We start from the raw sequence: 17,847 nt of genomic DNA, 5'->3' as shown, positions 1-17,847 counted from the left end.
TGGTCAAAAACGGGAAAATCCATGACCACACAAGCTGACACAATAACCCCACGAGAGATAATAAGGTCAAGAGTGTGACCTAACCTATGGGTGGGACAGGAAATGGACTGAGCCAGATCTAATGAGTCTAAAAGTGCCTTAAAATCATTAGCAGGTTTATCAGAGGGGCAGCAAACATAAATGTTAAAGTCACCACAGATTAGAATATTGTCAAATTTAGCTAGAAACTCTTGTCAAAAACTCTGAGAACTCAATTAAATAAATGACTGCACATAAGATCGGACAGGGTAGCGTGACCACAAATACTTGTACCTCGAAGCTGGAAAACCCTCTAGTGGACAGCTGGCGGCACTTCAGGGACTGAAGTTTAGTTTTTAGTAACTATCTAGCACAATCTAGCACAAACTAGCCTCGGGATAGCATACCTAGAATAACTGTGATGGGTTTGCGATATTGCATATTAGTCAACAATCATGAGTACAAACAAATCCTAGTTACTATTATGAAAAAAAAGCTAATCAAATAAAAAAAATTAAAGAAATGTGTGGAGATTTTCTTCTCAAAAACAACCATGTTCTTTTTCAGTGCTTAACGGGGTGATTATTTCTTGTTGTACTGATGTTATTTTAGCACTGCTATTAGAGGTTTAATACCAAGTCAATCAGATCTACCATGTTTCAAAACTAGATATTACGATCATCTACACTCTAAAAAAAACACAGTCTTTAAGTGTCAATGCAAAAGATTAAAAATTACATAAGGTCCTTCAAAATCGACCCAGCTCCTACCGAGCTTTGCCCTGTTTGCGAGGCATTTTTTTACTGCTGCCGTCTTCCAGCTCTTTGCCCCTGTAGTAGTGAGGAGCCACCTCCAACAGCCAGCTGCTATCTATCTCAATCACCTGAAACACATGGAGAAACAAATATCAAAACATATGATACACAAGTCTAGAGTGGGGTTTAGCTGACAAAAAGAGATCAGTAAAAACATGGTTTCCCACCTAAAAAAACAACACAAATGTAAATATGTATAACCCATCCATCCATCTTCTCCCGCTTATCCGATGCCGGGTCGCGGGGGCAGCAGTCTAAGCAAAGATGCCCAGACCTCCCTCTCCCTAGACACTTCTTCCAGCTCTTCCGGGGGGACACCAAGGCGTTCCCAGGCCAGCCGGGAGACATAGTCTCTCCAGCGTGTCCTAGGTCTTCCCCGGGGTCTCCTCCCAGTGGGACGCGCCCGGAACACCTTCCCAGGAAGGCGTCCAGGAGGCATCCGGAACAGATGCCCGAGCCACCTCAGCTGACCCCTCTCGATGTGGAGGAGCAGCGGATCTACTCCGAGCTCCTCCCGAGTGACTAAGCTTCTCACCCTATCTCTAAGGGATCGCCCAGCCACCCTGCGGAGGAAGCACATTTCGGCCGCCTGTATCCGGGATCTTGTCCTTTCGGTCATGACCCAGAGCTCATGACCATAGGTGAGAGTAGGAACGTAGATTGACCGGTAAATCGAAAGTTTCGCCTTGCGGCTCAGCGCCTTCTTCACCACGACAGACCGGTACATCGACCGCATTACTGCAGAAGCTGCACCGATCCGTCTGTCAATCTCCCGTTCCACCCTTCCCTCACTCGTGAACAAAACCCCAAGATACTTAAACTCCTCCACTTGCGGCAGGAACTCCCCACCAACCTGAAGTGGGCAAGCCACCCTTTTCCGACTGAGGACCATGGCCTCGGATTTGGAGGTGCTGATTCTCATCCCAGCCGCTTCACACTCGGCTGCAAACCGTCCCAGTGCATGCTGAAGGTCCTGGTCTGATGAAGCCCACACGACAACATCATCTGCAAAGAGCAAAGACGAAATCATGTCGTCACCAAACCGGACACCCTCCGACCCCTGGCTGCGCCTAGAAATTCTGTCCATAAAAATTATGAACAGAACCGGTGACAAAGGGCAGCCCTGCCGGAGTCCAACATGCACCGGGAACAAGTCTGACTTACTGCCGGCAATGCGAACCAAGCTCCTGCTTCGGTCATACAGGGACCGGACAGCCCTTAGTAAAGGGCCCCCGACCCCATACTCCCGGAGCACCCTCCACAGGCCGCCGCGAGGGACACAGTCGAATGCCTTTTCCAAATCCACAAAGCACATGTGGACTGGTTGGGCAAACTCCCATGAACCCTCCAGCACCCTGTAGAGGGTATAGAGCTGGTCCAGTGTTCCACGGCCTGGACGAAAACCACATTGTTCCTCCTGAATCCGAGGTTCTACTATCGGCCGTATTCTCCTCTCCAGTACCCTGGCATAGACTTTCCCAGGTAGGCTGAGAAGTGTGATCCCCCTATAGTTGGAACACACCCTCCGGTCCCCCTTCTTAAAAAGAGGGACCACCACCCCGGTCTGCCATTCCAGAGGCACTGTCCCCGACCGCCACGCGATGCTGCAGAGGCGTGTCAGCCAAGACAGCCCCACAACATCCAGAGACTTGAGGTACTCAGGGCGGATCTCATCCACCCCCGGTGCCCTGCCACCGAGGAGTTTCTTTACTACCTCGGTGACTTCAGCTTGGGTGATGGACGAGTCCGCCTCTGAGCCCTCAGCCTCTGCTTCCTCAATGGAAGACGTGACGGCGGTATTGAGGAGATCCTCGAAGTATTCCTTCCACCGTCCAACGACATCCCCAGTTGAGGTCAACAGCTCCCCACCTCTACTGTAAACAGCATTGGTGGGGCACTGCTTTCCCCTCCTGAGGCGCCGGACGGTTTGCCAGAATCTCTTCGAGGCCAGCCGATAGTCCTTCTCCATGGCCTCACCGAGCTCCTCCCAGGCCCGAGTTTTTGCCTCGATAACCACCCGGGCTGCAGTTCGCTTGGCCTGCCGGTACCCGTCAGCTGCCTCAGGAGTCCCACAAGCCAACCAGGCCAGGTAGGACTCCTTCTTCAGCTTGACGGCATCCCTTACTTCCGGTTTCCACCACCGGGTTCGGGGATTGCCGCCTCGACAGGCACCGGAGACCTTACTGCCACAGCTCCGAGCGGCCGCTTCGACAATGGAGGTGGAGAACATGGTCCACTCGGACTCAATATCTCCGGCCTCCCTCGGGATCTGGTCAAAGCTCTGCCGGAGGTGGGAGTTGAAGATCTCTCTGACAGGAGGCTCGGCCAAACGTTCCCAGCAGACCCTCACAGTACGCTTGGGTCTGCCGAGTCTGTCCAGCTTCCTCCCCCGCCATCGGATCCAACTCACCACCAGGTGGTGATCAGTTGACAGCTCCGCCCCTCTCTTTACCCGAGTGTCCAAGACATACGGCCGCAGGTCAGATGAAACGACCACAAAGTCGATCATCGACCTGCGGCCTAGGGTGTCCTGGTGCCACGTGTACTGATGGACACCCTTATGCTTGAACATGGTGTTCGTTATGGACAAACTGTAACTAGCACAGAGGTCCAATAACTGAACACCGCTCGGGTTCAGATCAGGGGGGCCGTTCCTCCCAATCACGCCCCTCCAGGTGTCACTGTCGCTGCCCACGTGTGCATTGAAGTCTCCTAGTAGAACGACGGAGTCCCCAGTCGGAGCACTGTCCAGCACCCCTCCCAGAGACCCCAAGAAGGCCGGGTACTCTATACTGCCGTTTGGCCCGTAGGCACACACGACAGTGAGAGACCTATCCCCGACCCGTAGGCGCAGGGAAACGACCCTCTCGTTCACCGGGGTAAACTCCAACACATGGCGGCTGAGCTGGGGGGCTATAAGCAAACCCACACCAGCCCGACGCCTTTCACCATGTAATATGTATAACATTTTCCCAAATTTCATTAAAAGAGTAACTAACAGCCAGATGTAAGTAATAAATACACAATATTACTAAATCATCAAGAAGTGTGACTACTACTATAAACCCTGGTGTTATAGAGCACACAGGTTTTCACGCTAAGAGAAAAGGATATGAGCCATGACCTCAAAGGACCAGTTATTGCTGCTAATCAATCTGGGGAGGGTTTTGAGGCCATGACCTAACATTTTGAAATTCACCCTTCTACAGTGAGAAGGACCAGAGAGACTTCCCAAGAGTAGATGTCTGAGCTAATTCGATCCAAAGTCTAAACAATTAATGCTCAGAGATATACAAACATACGAAGATCACCTATAGGCATCTATTAATGCTTATCTACACTATAGCACAATAAAAAAAAACATGAAAGAATGGGTATGAAAGAAGAATATGACGTTAGGTTTACAAAATCTGAACAAACCAGAAACGTTCTGGAACAATAAGGACAAACAAGGCCAAAGTGGAGATATTTTGATTCAACAAATGCCCTAAAACATGAATGCACTGAAGCAATGTCACAATGGAAATCAGTAACATTACTGAATTATTCAGTTTTTCCCACTTGCTTGCGATATACGTTGCAAAAAAAACAAAAAAAATTTTTGTGACTTGAGGCTCTTTGTTTATAAAAAATCAATATAGAATAAATGCTCTGCACTACAGTAATTAAATATACGTGACTTGATTTTAATTGAATAGGAAGTCTGACCTGTCTAATGAACTCCTTGGTGGTGAAGACCAGTTCATGGTAGATGAGACAGCGTGGGAGTTCCTCGAACAGTGAGCTGTTGGGGTGCACAAACACTGTCTTCTGATGCTTCACAGTTTTGTAGCCTCCTTTACTGAGACGGGCCGTATGGTAAAAATATCCTGCTGTGACCGCCTACAAGACATGCAAACAAGGTACTTTTTCATAAAACAATAGACAAAATATTACAATCTTACATAGTAATAAATATTTATTTTGGATAAAAAGAGCACGGAGATATACTGCAAAAAAATATGATATATAAGTGGTCTTAATAAATCAGTTTGGATATGCCCAGTTATTTATCATTTTTGAGAGACACATACCTGTTTCATTTGTTTATATGCAACAAATTATGATGATGTACTTTGACAAATAAATAAATAAATAAATAAATTATATATATATATATATATATATATATATATATATATATATATATATATATATATATAATGTACAGATGTTAAACTTTATTTTAATTGAAAAATCCTCGCTTAGCATGAATAAACAGCTTTACACACTCTTGTCTTTCATTAACATATTCAGCTGAACTACTTTGTCAAAGGATTTCTTCACTAGTTGGAGATCTTTTTTTCTTCTGACTTTGTTATCTAGTTCATCCCAGAGCAGTTCAATATGATTTAGATGCAGTAAATAATCAGGTCATTTCATGAAAGTCCACTGTTTGCTCTCTAAAGAACGCTTTCATAGCTCGTATGCTATAAGCTCATTGTCTTGTACAGTAAAATTGGTTCCAATTAGCCGCAGTCCAAATGGAAATGCATGGGGTTGAAGTATGGAGTGGTAGCCATGTCGGTTTAGTATTCCTTTCACCTGAAATAAGTCTCCAACCTTCCCTGCTCCAAAACAACCCTAAACTATTAAGCTTCCATTTCCATGTTTAACTGTGGGTGTGAGGCAGTCCACAAAATAGTGAAATTGGCAAAGAACTTTGAAATTTACAGAATTTCTTTCCAGACATTCACTGTCCAAGTCTTGTATTTTTGCCTTTTACATACTTTGTTGCATATAAACAAAAGGTACAACCATTTTATAAAATGAACATGTCTCAAAATCCATAAAAGACTGGGTGTTTCCAAACACTTAGTCAGTAAATCTCATAAAATTTAAGATAGCAAAATGACTTATTATTGATATGATTGTCTTCCCGTGGGCTCACCACCTGCAGGAGGGACCGTAAGGGACGGTGCTGTGAGGATTGAGCAGCAGTCAAAGGCGGGGGCCTGCTTAGACTGCTGCCCCCGCGACCCGAATTACGGATAAGCGGGAGAAAATGAATGAATGAATGATATGATTGTACCGAAAGAGTTCATATATACGTGTGTGTATATATATATATATATATATATTATAAATGTATAAATAAATATAATTTGTTTGTTTGTTTGTGTCAGGGATCACCCTGCTTCTTCTCCGGTGCGCGCCCCGCCCGCCCGGAGCGCTTCGCCATCATACTGATTCCACACACCTGTTCCTCATCACCCTCACAGCTATATAAACGCCTCACTCACACCACTCCGTTGTCCGTTATTGTTTGTGTTTGGACTGTTTGAGTGTGTTCTATGTTTTCTATGTTTGCTTGTGTTTAGTGTGCATTAAAGTCTGTTTGCTGTGCCTCGGCTTCCGCCTCGCTCACTTACGCCTGACAGAATAACGGACCGAAAGAAAGAAAGAGAGAAAAGGAAGGAGAACCTCGAGATCTTTGCCCCGCGCTTACCTCGCGATGGAGGATCAGGCAGTCGCCGAGTCTTTGGCGATACAAGATCTCATCGCCGCGCTCCAAGCCGCCTTCCCATCCGCGGCGGCTCAGCAAAACCCCCCCGCGCTCACCAGCAGCCCCATGGTGCTTCCGGCCGCGTTTTCCGGAAAGGCATCAGAATGCCGCGGCTTCCTGTTACAGGTGAATCTCTACATCGAGATGCAACCACAGCGTTTTCCTACGGAGCGGTCGAAGGTGGCGTTTTTCATCTCCCTCCTCTCCGGGAGGGCGAGCCGATGCAGCTAGGATCACAAAGGCTGTCCAGAAGGGAAAGGAATCGCCAACTCGCAGCCGGAGGATGCTTGTACTGCGGAACATCGGGGCATTCCATCTCGCAGTGCCCCACATGCCCTGCTCGTGCCGCGGTGAGTACTGTCGAGTTACCAACCGACATCTCCTCTTTCCCTAAACTCGCAGTGTCTCTCATAACCCCCACTCTCTCCATCTCCGTGCATGCCCTAGTCGATTCCGGCTCAGCGGGGAACTTCATCTCCCAGGCCTGCCTCGACTGACTACGCCTCCGCCGAGAACGGGGCTCCCAGGATCTAGCCATCCAAACCATCCAGGAAAGGCCGCTGGGTGAGGGGTGGGTGAAGTACTGCACGCCGGAGGTGACTCTACAAGTGGGGCTATTCCATCGAGAAGTGATCCGGTTCCTGGTCTTGGAAAGATCCACAGTCAGTGTGATCCTGGGGAGGCCCTGGCTGCAGAAACACCGGCCTAGATGCTCTTGGGACCCCTGTGACATCCTGGAGTGGAGTCCCCGCTGTAAAGCACACTGCCTCTCACATCTCCCCACGCGAACCCCTGGAGCCGTGATCGGAGCCACTCGTGTGGAGAAAGCCACAACCGCAACCCCTGTGGAGATCCCGAGAGAGTATAGGTCGTATGGTGGTGATGTGTTCAGCGCGCAGGCCGCCACCCGTCTCCCTCCTCACCGACCTTGGGACTGCTGTATCGACCTGCTGCCCGGGGCAAAGCTACCCAAGGGTCGTGTGTATCCCCTGTCCGTTCCTGAGCGCCAAGCCATGGAGGAGTACGTGCAACAGGCGCTTCCTCAGGGGTTCATCACGCACTCTTCCTCCCCTGCTGCGTCGAGCTTTTTCTTCGTGGGAAAGAAGGATGGAGGTCTGCGGCCCTGCATTGACTACCGCCAGCTAAACTCGCAGATCGCACCTCTTTCTTACCCCCTTCCACTCGTGCCCGCAGCTCTGGAGGACTTGAGGGAGGCGCGGGTGTTCTCCAAGCTTGACCTCCGGAGCGCCTACAACCTGGTGCGCATCAGGAAGGGGGATGAGTGGAAAACAGCCTTCATCACCCCCTCGGGCCACTATGAGTACCGGGTCATGCCATACGGCCTCTCCATCTCTCCCGCTGTCTTCCAGGGATTCATGAACGAAGTATTCCGGCCTTTCCTCCAGAGATTCGTCAGGGTCTACATCGATGATATACTGATCTATTCCCGGGATCTGGAGGAACACCGGCGGCACGTGCGAGCGGTGCTTAAAGTACTTCGTTCCCAGCATCTCTACCTGAACCTCTCGAAGTGCGAGTTCCACCGCCCTACCATCCACTTCTTGGGCTACATCATCAGTGCGGAGGGTATCCAGATGGAGAGTCGAAAGGTAAGGGCGGTGAAGGAGTGGCCGGTTCCGGAATCTATCAGGGAGCTCCAGCGCTTTCTAGGGTTCGCCAACTTCTATCGCCGGTTCATCCAGGGCTACAGGAGGATCACTGCCCCACTCACCTCGCTCCTCAGGGGAAAGGCCCGCACCTTGAGGTGGAACCACGAGGCTCAGGAGGCCTTCGACGAGCTTCGCCGCTGTTTCTGTTGCGCCCCGGTCCTGCATCACCCCGATCCCCGGAAGCCTTTCGTGGTCGAAGTGGATGCCTCCTCGACCAGGGTAGGGGCCACCCTGTCACAAAGATCCGGATCTCCCCCCCAGCTCCACCCGTGCGCGTTCTTTTCGCACAAGCTATCCACCACCGAGCAGAACTACGATATCGGGAACCGCGAGCTCCTGGGCATCAAGCTGGCCCTAGAGGAATGGAGACACTGGCTTGAGGGAGCCGAACACCCGTTCACGGTGGTTACCGACCACAAAAACCTCCAATACCTACGGGAGGCTCGGAGGCTAAACCCCCGACAGGCACGCTGGGCGCTGTTCTTCACACGGTTCCGCTTCCAGATCACCTATCGAGCCGGGACCCTGAACGGCAAGGCCGACGCCCTTTCCCGGATATATGGGCCGGACGAGCCTGGCGAGCCTGAGCCCATCCTCCCCCCCGCACTCATCCTGGGGCCAATCGTCTGGGAGATCGACCAAGAGATCGCCTCCGCTGCTCGCCGGGCGGCGGTTCCGGCCGGGTGCCCAGCTGGACGCACCTTCGTTCCTGCCTCGTGCCGGCACCGTCTCTTTAGATCTGTTCACGAGGGACCAGGCACCGGCCATCCAGGGGAGAAGCGGACCATCCAGATCCTCCAGACTAAGTACTGGTGGCCCGGCCTGACCCGAGAAGTAAGGCGCCTTGTGGAGGAATGTCCGACCTGCGCAATGTCCAAGGTCCCACGCCACCTGCCGATGGGAAAGCTGATGCCGCTCCCCGTCCCTCAGCGTCCCTGGTCGCACCTGGGGATTGACTTTGTGACGGATCTCCCCCGGTCAGAGGGCCACACCTGCATTCTGGTGGTGGTAGATCGCTTCTCTAAGGCCTGCCGATTCATCCCCATGAAGGGGCTCCCCACTGCACTCGAGACGGCGGAGGCTTTGTTCCATCACGTCTTCCGGAACTTCGGTCTCCCGGAGGAGGTCGTGTCGGACCGGGGCCCACAGTTCGCGTCTCGGGTCTGGAGGGCTTTCTTCCGACTCCTGGGCGTCTCGGTAAACCTCACTTCAGGATACCACCCCCAATCCAACGGCCTGGCGGAGCGAAAGATCCAGGAGTTGAGTCGCTACCTGAAAACCTATTGCAGCCAGGATCAAGAGGACTGGAGTAGGTTCCTGCCCCGGGCCGAATACGCCCAGAACTCGCTACATCAGGACTCCACGGAGCTCACCCCGTTCCAGTGCGTGCTGGGGTTTCAGCCACCCCTGTTCCCTTGGTCGGACGAGCCCAGCAGCGTACCCTCCGTCGACTACTGGTTCCGGGAGAGCAGTTAAGTCTGGGAGTCAGCGCACACCCAGCTGCGTCGAGCCCTCCGCAACACCCGCCGACACGCTGACGCATGGCGGCTGGACGCCCCCCGCTACCGTCCTGGGGACCTGGTGTGGCTGTCCACCAAGGACCTGAAACTCAAGCTGCCCTGTCGCAAACTGAGCCCCCGGTTCATAGGGCCCTTCCGGATCACCGACCAGATTAGCGCAGTGTCCTACCGGCTCGCACTGCCGCCGAGGTATCGTATCCATCCCACATTCCACTTGTCCCTGTTGAAACCGTGTGCCTCTTCTGTTTCTCGCCCTCCAGGTGGCCCCGTAGCGCCCGACCAGCCGGAGATCATGGACCAGCCCGTGGTCTACGTGGTCAGAGAGATCCTGGAGTCCAGACGGCGCCGGGGTCGCCTCGAGTATCTGGTGGACTGGGAGGGGTTTGGCCCGGAGGAACGGTCTTGGGTGGCCCGGCAGGACATTCTGGACCCGGCGTTGCTGGCGGAGTTCCACGCGGCTCATCCTCGCTGCCCGGCGCCTCGGTCGAGGGGCAGGCCGCGCCGCCGGTTCAGGGCGTCTGGTGCCGCCCCTGGGGGAGGGGGTGGTGTCAGGGATCACCCTGCTTCTTCTCCGGTGCGCGCCCCGCCCGCCCGGAGCGCTTCGCCATCATACTGATTCCACACACCTGTTCCTCATCACCCTCACAGCTATATAAACGCCTCACTCACACCACTCCGTTGTCCGTTATTGTTTGTGTTTGGACTCTGAGTGTGTTCTATGTTTTCTACGTTTGCTTGTGTTTAGTGTGCATTAAAGTCTGTTTGCTGTGCCTCGGCTTCCGCCTCGCTCACTTACGCCTGACAGTTTGTATGTATTTATCTGATTAGAAGTATAAGGTCTTAACCACTGGGCTACCACTTCCCACAATCAATCAGACATCAGAAATGATTAAGATTTAACTTTGGAATCAACTTGCCCAGTACAAAAAATATTGCATATCAAGTCAGCCTTTTTTTTTATTTATTTATTAATTTTTTTTTTTATGAAATGTTATTAAAGGAGAAGAAACAAATAGGTGGCAAATAGAAATATACAGCAGTGTCTTTTCCAACAAATTCTCTAGCTACATAAAGCATATGGAACTTTGCACATCGCTCTGGATAAGGGCATCTGCTAAATGCCATAAAAACTATAATAGTAAATATAATATCATTAACATAGTCAGAATGCATTATGGAAAGACAAATGTCCAGATATGATGTATATAAAGTATTATTTTTTGGGGGGAAAATAAGATTTGTTCTGCACCAATGAAAATAACTTTGCATAATGACAGCAGTAAACACAAACTGTGTAGTTCACACTATCACAAGTTAAACCTCTTGGTCATGCTGTGTTGTAAGAGATAGGATAAAGGAGAAGGCGGTGAGGAGGGCAGCTACCTTGCGAATGCAGATGTTGTCACCGTCAGCGCTGCACAATTCAACCTCAATTCTTTCCATCAGCCCCTCCAGCTGTTCTCTCACGTCTCGTGCTCGCCTCATAGAGCGAAATTGGATAAAGTTTTCAAAACACCACTGTGTGGAATAACCACTTTCCACCCACTGCAACAGAATAGAGAGTGAGAAAAAAACAGTTCAAGAAAGATGATTACAAAATTAACCCTATTAAGCCATAATACACTACACACATGCAGATCATCAGTTGTTACTGATTTGTAGCCTATAAAATAAATCATTATGGTGTGATCATTATTTTGTTTGATAAATATCAAACATGATGCATGTTAAACAAGTTAAACCAGTTCCATCAAGGACATGTCTATTGATCGCTATGGCAGGTTTATGGAAGTAAAATCCTTCCTGATAATGATGTTACCTGAGAATAAACATTAAGGAGCATTAGATGGTCTCCTCCTGGCACCACAAAGTTCATCCGTGCATTGTCGGCATGCACCACTTTGTCTTTTGGCCTGTAGAAGATGGCGTTGTTGACTGACAGCATGGCAGCGATGGTCAACACCTCCTCGGAGCACTTATACCTGCAGGGAAACAAAGACATTGTCACATGAAATAATAACGGGGTTGAATCCTAAAGCTGTAAAATGATATCTGTGACTGGAAATATTAGCATGGAGACTTACTGTTCAGAGGTCAAGATCATTTTACTCAGCATGGTGTCAGTAGGAAGCTCAGCCATCCTCCCAACTAAAACACAAAAGTCAGAATTACAAGAAGAAGAAAAGTCAGAATTACAAGAAGAAAAAAAGTTGGAATTGCAAGAAAAAAAAGGGTACACTTAGACTTTTTTTCTTATGTGGCGTAAACGGGCTTCCATAAGATTCTGCCCAAAAAAAACGACAAAGTTTCCAAAGTTTGGGATCATTTTAAACTAAGACAAAAAGAAAACACCATCCTTTTTTTTTTTTTTTTTTTTAAAGAGTAATCTGAAATGTATTTATATAATTTTATTTATATATTTGTATTTAGATTTTGATGTAATATGGCAATTAAATGCACTAAATGGGTCTCATTTTCACAGATATTTTTGTATGCAATTTCAGCAATAAAAAATTACATTTATCTACAAAGGAAACAAATGTCTTGTTTAAGAGACCGTCTTATCCTGTATATTGAGTATTGCTCTTTAATAGAGAAAAGTTACTTCTTATCTCGAATAATAGTGAATAATCAGCCCTAAAATATAACAGTTTATAACGAGGCAAAGGGTTCAAATGTATGAGTTACATATAAAAGAAGGGTATTTACACTTAAGAGTGTAAATACACTATATTGCCAAAAGTATTAAGTCACCGGGTCATATGTATAGTATGTGATTGTTGAGCATTGCATTCCACATTTAGTCCCAATTTGTTTTTAGAATTTCCTCCACTCTTCTGGGAAGATGGTCCACTAGATTGTGGATCCGGAGTGGATATGTGTGTTCATCAGCCACAAGGTTATTATTAAAGGCAGGTACTGATGTAGGTTAGGAGACCTGGGTTGCAGTCCAATTCATCCCAAAGGTGTTCAGTAGGGATGAGATCAGTGCTCTATAGCACTCAAGATCTTTCTCCCCAACCATGTAAACCAGATCTTCAAAGAGCTCACTTTGTGCACAGGGGCATTGCCATCCTGGAGTGCCTTCAGCTTTGTGGTAACAGTTTGGAAAAGTACCACATATAGCAAGAAAGGTCAGGTGACCCAATACGTTTGGCAATATATTGTATGTAAACAAAGTCTTCTACATAGCATTTTATGTTGTGTAATAATATTTAACAAATAGTCCCACAAAGCAGTTTGACATTTTAACGAATAATTTAATATTATGGAAAAATGGTAAATGATAGGACAATGTGATGAAAGCCTGATGTTGAAGTTAATGTTTTTGTAACATCAATGAGACAAGTTCATTCTGTTATTGTTTACACCACAGCAGCTATAAACTTCTGTCAAACAACCGCTTTTTTTTTTCTCTTCTACAAAATGTTTGAAAAGAAAATGCATTTCTTTACAAAAAAGTGTTTTAAAGCACTGAAATTGAAGACTTCTTCCATAAAAGTTAAATAAACATCTCCTTACAGATGCATTACCTCAGAAATTATAAATTTTTCTTTTTTAAATAACATCTTTATCTGTTCATTATTAGCTTTATATAAACCCCCAGTGAAATACCAGGTAAATTATTGGTTAGAAAAACAATAACGTTATTTTATAATAATTAAATCATTTAAACTTATAATATAAACCAAAGATTTGTATGGAATTTGTTCCAGCACTACTGCTCAAGCTGCTGCTATAGAATAGCAAATCTGATCTGAGAATTCCACAGCATCGTTGTATAATTGTCATGACTCCAATTCATGTCTGTACACAAAAGAGATGCATGAATGCTCATGTACCTTAGTGAGTTCTCCAAGGTGGTTCAGTGCACCCAGGGCATAGAGCTGCTCAAGAGCCAGTACCAGAGTTTCGTGTGGAGGAAGATCCATGAAGTCAAAATGGACCAGGTCATCTATGCCTGTCAGTCATTCAAACATGTTTTATAGAATTATTGACAAAAAGCTTTTGCAAAAAATTCACATCAGTCTGGGGGACTACAAAAATATGATACTGTACATGCATACACACTGTGTGTGTGTGTGTGTGTGTGTGTGTGTGTGTGTGTGTGTGTGTGTGTGTGTGTGTGTGTATGTGTGTGTGTGTGTGAGTGTGCGGAGGGGGGGGATTGGGTGGTAGGGGCGATAAGCGGAGGCGGAGGGAAAACTAGTTTTTTTTACTATCACTCCTGCACACTACGTATCCCTAAACTTTTTCTTCTTTGCTTATCTCAATTTTCTCAATCTTCGCTTTCTGGCTTCGATTCGCCATCTAGCAGCGGCGTTTTTGAGCTCGTATCTCAAGTTTTTGCTCGCGTATCAAAGCAAAAAATTGACAGAATGACCGCTCGTATCTCAAAAAACTAGTATGTTGGGGCACTCGTATGTCGAGGTACCACTGTGTATATATATATATATATATATATATATATATATATATATATATATATATATATATATATATATATAAAATAAATAAATCACTACTCCATGTAGTACAATTCGACTAATTTAAATATTTATCATTTAGCCAAGCAATGCATTTAGGGTCTTACCCAGACTCTTCAGGAGCAGGACCACATTGACCAGGTTGGTCCTCTGGATTTCAGGAACTGTGGTTTCCTCCATCTCGTGTTTATAGGCCCAGGCTGTGTAGAGCCTAAAACATTTGCCTGCAGCTACGCGACCTGCTCGGCCTGCCCGCTGATTGGCTGAGGCCTACAAAAAAAAAAAAAAAAGGGGGGGTTTTATTTGTTTAACACTATTCAGCATAAAATGTAAAAAAAAAAAAGAAAAAAACAAATAGCCGTATTAGGAAAAATGCAGTCAAGTATCTTATGTCCAACGTGCGCTGTCCTTCTAATAAACTCATTTCTAATCCTGTCCATCCTCGTTACACCCAACGAAAACCTGAGCATCTTCAGCTCTGCTACCTCCAGCTCCACCTCCTATCTTTTACTCGATGTCACTGTCTCTAAGCCATACAACATCACAGGTCTCACCACAGTCGTATAAACTTTCCCTTTCACTCTTGCAGATACCCTTCTATGACAAATCACTCCTGCTATCACCCTGCTCCACCCACTCCACCCTGCCTGCACTCTTTTCTTAACTTCTCTAACACACTCTCCATTACTTTGCACTGTTGACCCCAGGTACCTGAACTCCTCTACCTTCTCCACCTCTTCTCTCTGCAAACGCACCACTCCACTGCCCTCCCTCTCATTCACACACATGCACTCTGTCTCTCCAGCATGTACCTCCACCTCTCTAGGCTCTTCTCAACCTGCTCACTACTCTCACCACAAATTACAATATCATTCGCAAACATCATAGTTCTTGGAGACTCCTGTCTGACCTCGTCCATCAACCTGTCTATCACCACTGCAAACCGGATAGGGCTCAGAGCCTAACCTTGATGCAGTCCAACCTCCACCTTGAACCAGTCGTTCTTACTGCACACTTCACAGCTGTCACACTGTCCTCATACATGTCCTGCACCACCCTCACATACTTCTTTGACACACCTGACTTCCTCATACAATACCACAACTCTCTCAATCCTGTCGTACGCTTTCTCTATATCCACAAACACACAATGCAACTCTTTCTGACCTTATCTATACTTCTCTAACATTCTCAAAGCAAATAATGCATCTTCCACCACTTTTTCCCATAACTTCATCGTGTGACTGATCAGCTCTATTCCTCTGTAGTTACTGCAGGTCTGCACATCTCCCTTATTCTTAAGAATCGCTACCAGCACACTTCTCCATTCTTCAGGCATCCTTTCACCTACCAAAATCTTGTTAAACAATCTTGTTAAAAAAATTCATCAAATGATGCCAGTCTAATAAGATTGCAAATAATATTTCAATATAAAAAAAAAAAAACATTGAGTAATTATTTTTTTGCTATCCTCTTTGCACAATCGATGCAATGAGTTAGATATGGCATGTTTGAATACATTAGCGAAGAATTACTAAGCTATTGTTACACTTATAGTAGAAAAAAGAACCAGAACCAGAACCATTGTTAATCCTAGTTGAAATGTCAGTGTGTGTCGGAGTGTCAAAAAGCAAAGCAAGGTGTGGATTGAGGTCAGAAAGTGAGGATTTACATGTGCAGTTTTCGCTATGTTTAAGTTGCATCTATTAGCCTCCTATTAATCCTTGACTAAAAACATGTGGATAGAGTAACAGGTGTTAAACATAGGGAACTAAAATTAACACTTCATTGGCACTATTTCTTTTTTTAAATGTGAGTCCCCCTGTGGCACCGCAGCATTATGTTAAACAAAGGAAAAAAAAAAAAGAAGTACATCCGTTACCCTTGAGCATGGCGTAACAATCAGAGACTCCATCCCTGTTCTGGCATTGTAGCTCTTCTGTTTGCAGAAGCCTGGGTTAATCACGTAGATGATGCCGTCAATGGTGAGGGAGGTTTCTGCTATGTTTGTGGCTACTACAAAATGCGAAATTGATCAGAAATAAAATATTTTGGATTTGATAATATAGCGGTATTTTACTTTGTTGAATCTATCACACGGAGACCCACTCCTGCTAGTCAAGAACAGTAATCCCAGGCAATTTACCAATAGACCAGGAAGCAGTTTATACCCCCCAATCTGTAACTGTATCCTCAAATTTGCAAATGTGACTTAAGGTTAATACAGTACGTACAGGTATGTAGAAGTGCTCCTATGTGTTTTTACACGTGAGATGGCGTGCTGCACGGAGAGCACAGTGTTACATTTTTTTTTTTTTTTTTTTTTTTTTATATTTCTTAATGAATATATTCTTTTTTTTTTCCTTTAGTAAATTTTTTCTTGATTCAGTACTTTTTTTAAAAAATAAAGCTTAGTATTATTTTTGAATTAAGTGTTATGTTTGTTTATTTTTTATCCAGTATCCATATTAAAAACTATTGGTTGATTAATCGGTTATCAGCAAAAACGATCCAACACAGCTATCGGTATCAGTAAAATCCACTATTGATTGACCTCTAGTTATAAACATAGCCTAGTTATTTGTTAGATCATAACATATTGAGCACTCACAGAAAAAGGTTTGGGTAACCCAGGATTAGAAATTACTTGGTCACTTAACTCCTACATTTAGTTATTAAACAGTTATTACAGTCATATGATCAACTAAACAGTGGAGGAAACGTGTTGAAGTACCTTCCGAGCTCCAGGTGGTGTGGGGTTAAAAATTTTAGCTTGCATGTCTGAGGGCAGGTTGGCATAAATCGGTAGGACAATAAGCTCAGAGATTTTTGAGCCAAGCCTCCTACATCTCTCCTGCAGAAGCTCACAGCATGCCTCTATCTCTTCCTACAATACACAAGTGAAGGGATAAACAAATAGTAAAGCGCAACACACTTTAGAAGGTCTGCAGTGTAACGTTTCATCCGAACAAAGTCTGACCTGTCCTGTGAGGAACACAAGGACCACTCCTGGAGCCTGAGTCACGTGAATCTGCAGAACCGATACCACACATGCTTCTAGATAATCAGCTTCAGGGGCCTAGACAAGACACAAATATTGATTGGTAAACACACAATTTAACTGTAAGTCATGCAAATAGACTAGCAATAGAGCGAGTAGCATGGACACGAGTTGACTGTGACGATCATGTAGATCGTACCTTTGTGTAATAGATGTCGACAGGACCTGCGACCCGGGATCCTGAACACAGGGGCATTGTCGAAAAAACAGGAGAAACGCTCAGTGTCCAGAGTAGCACTGGACACCAAGACCTTAAGGTCAGGCCGAAAGCGTGTGATGTCTTTGATCAGCCCAAACAGGATGTCTGTGTGTAAAGTTCTCTCATGAGCCTCATCAATGATGATTGCACTGAAGAGAAGAAATAAACCAGATTGACTCAAAATGACCAGATTAATCAATGTAAAGTTTATAATGTGGAATTGTGTCTACACAAATTTTAACATGGGAAATTTTTATACAGTTCTAAGCAAATTAGCTTAAAACACAAACGCAATAACAACAAATAAACTTTACAAGAGGGAGATTATGAAATAAAACTAGGCGATGAAGTAAAAAACTAAATCTGTTATATTTAAAAAGGTTATGCTATGGTAGTCTGACACTATTTAACTACTATAATTAGAAATCTGCAGTAATTATAAAGAAAATTAATGTAAAACAAAAAGAAGCCAACTGGGAAATGACTGGTTTTGTCTCACCCTAGTAGACATTTTATAAATACATAAAACATT

The 17,847-nt window shown here is 45.9% G+C and overlaps 2 protein-coding genes across 2 annotated transcripts in view; one reads left to right on the top strand and one right to left on the bottom strand.

The window, feature by feature from the left end:
* The window catches only part of LOC310729664 (lysosomal thioesterase PPT2-like), an 81,921-nt gene that overhangs the window by 23,924 nt on the left and 40,150 nt on the right, over positions 1–17,847 (top strand). The window lies entirely within an intron of this gene.
* LOC310730502 (pre-mRNA-splicing factor ATP-dependent RNA helicase DHX16-like) overlaps positions 753–17,847 on the bottom strand; it is a 30,736-nt gene continuing 13,641 nt past the window's right edge. The window contains 12 exon segments of the mRNA XM_083549529.1: positions 753–901; positions 4,542–4,715; positions 10,952–11,113; positions 11,388–11,550; positions 11,653–11,716; positions 13,407–13,529; positions 14,163–14,325; positions 15,938–16,077; positions 16,789–16,942; positions 17,036–17,134; positions 17,256–17,280; positions 17,282–17,464. Coding sequence (XP_083405655.1) covers positions 785–901; positions 4,542–4,715; positions 10,952–11,113; positions 11,388–11,550; positions 11,653–11,716; positions 13,407–13,529; positions 14,163–14,325; positions 15,938–16,077; positions 16,789–16,942; positions 17,036–17,134; positions 17,256–17,280; positions 17,282–17,464 — 1,567 coding nt within the window. The 3' untranslated portion in view covers positions 753–784.

This window comes from Silurus aristotelis (assembly GCF_946808225.1).
Source record: "Silurus aristotelis genome assembly, chromosome: 8".
NCBI lineage: Eukaryota > Metazoa > Chordata > Actinopteri > Siluriformes > Siluridae > Silurus > Silurus aristotelis.
Note: the sequence above shows the minus strand (reverse complement) of the source record. Positions and strands in the feature narration are given on the sequence as shown.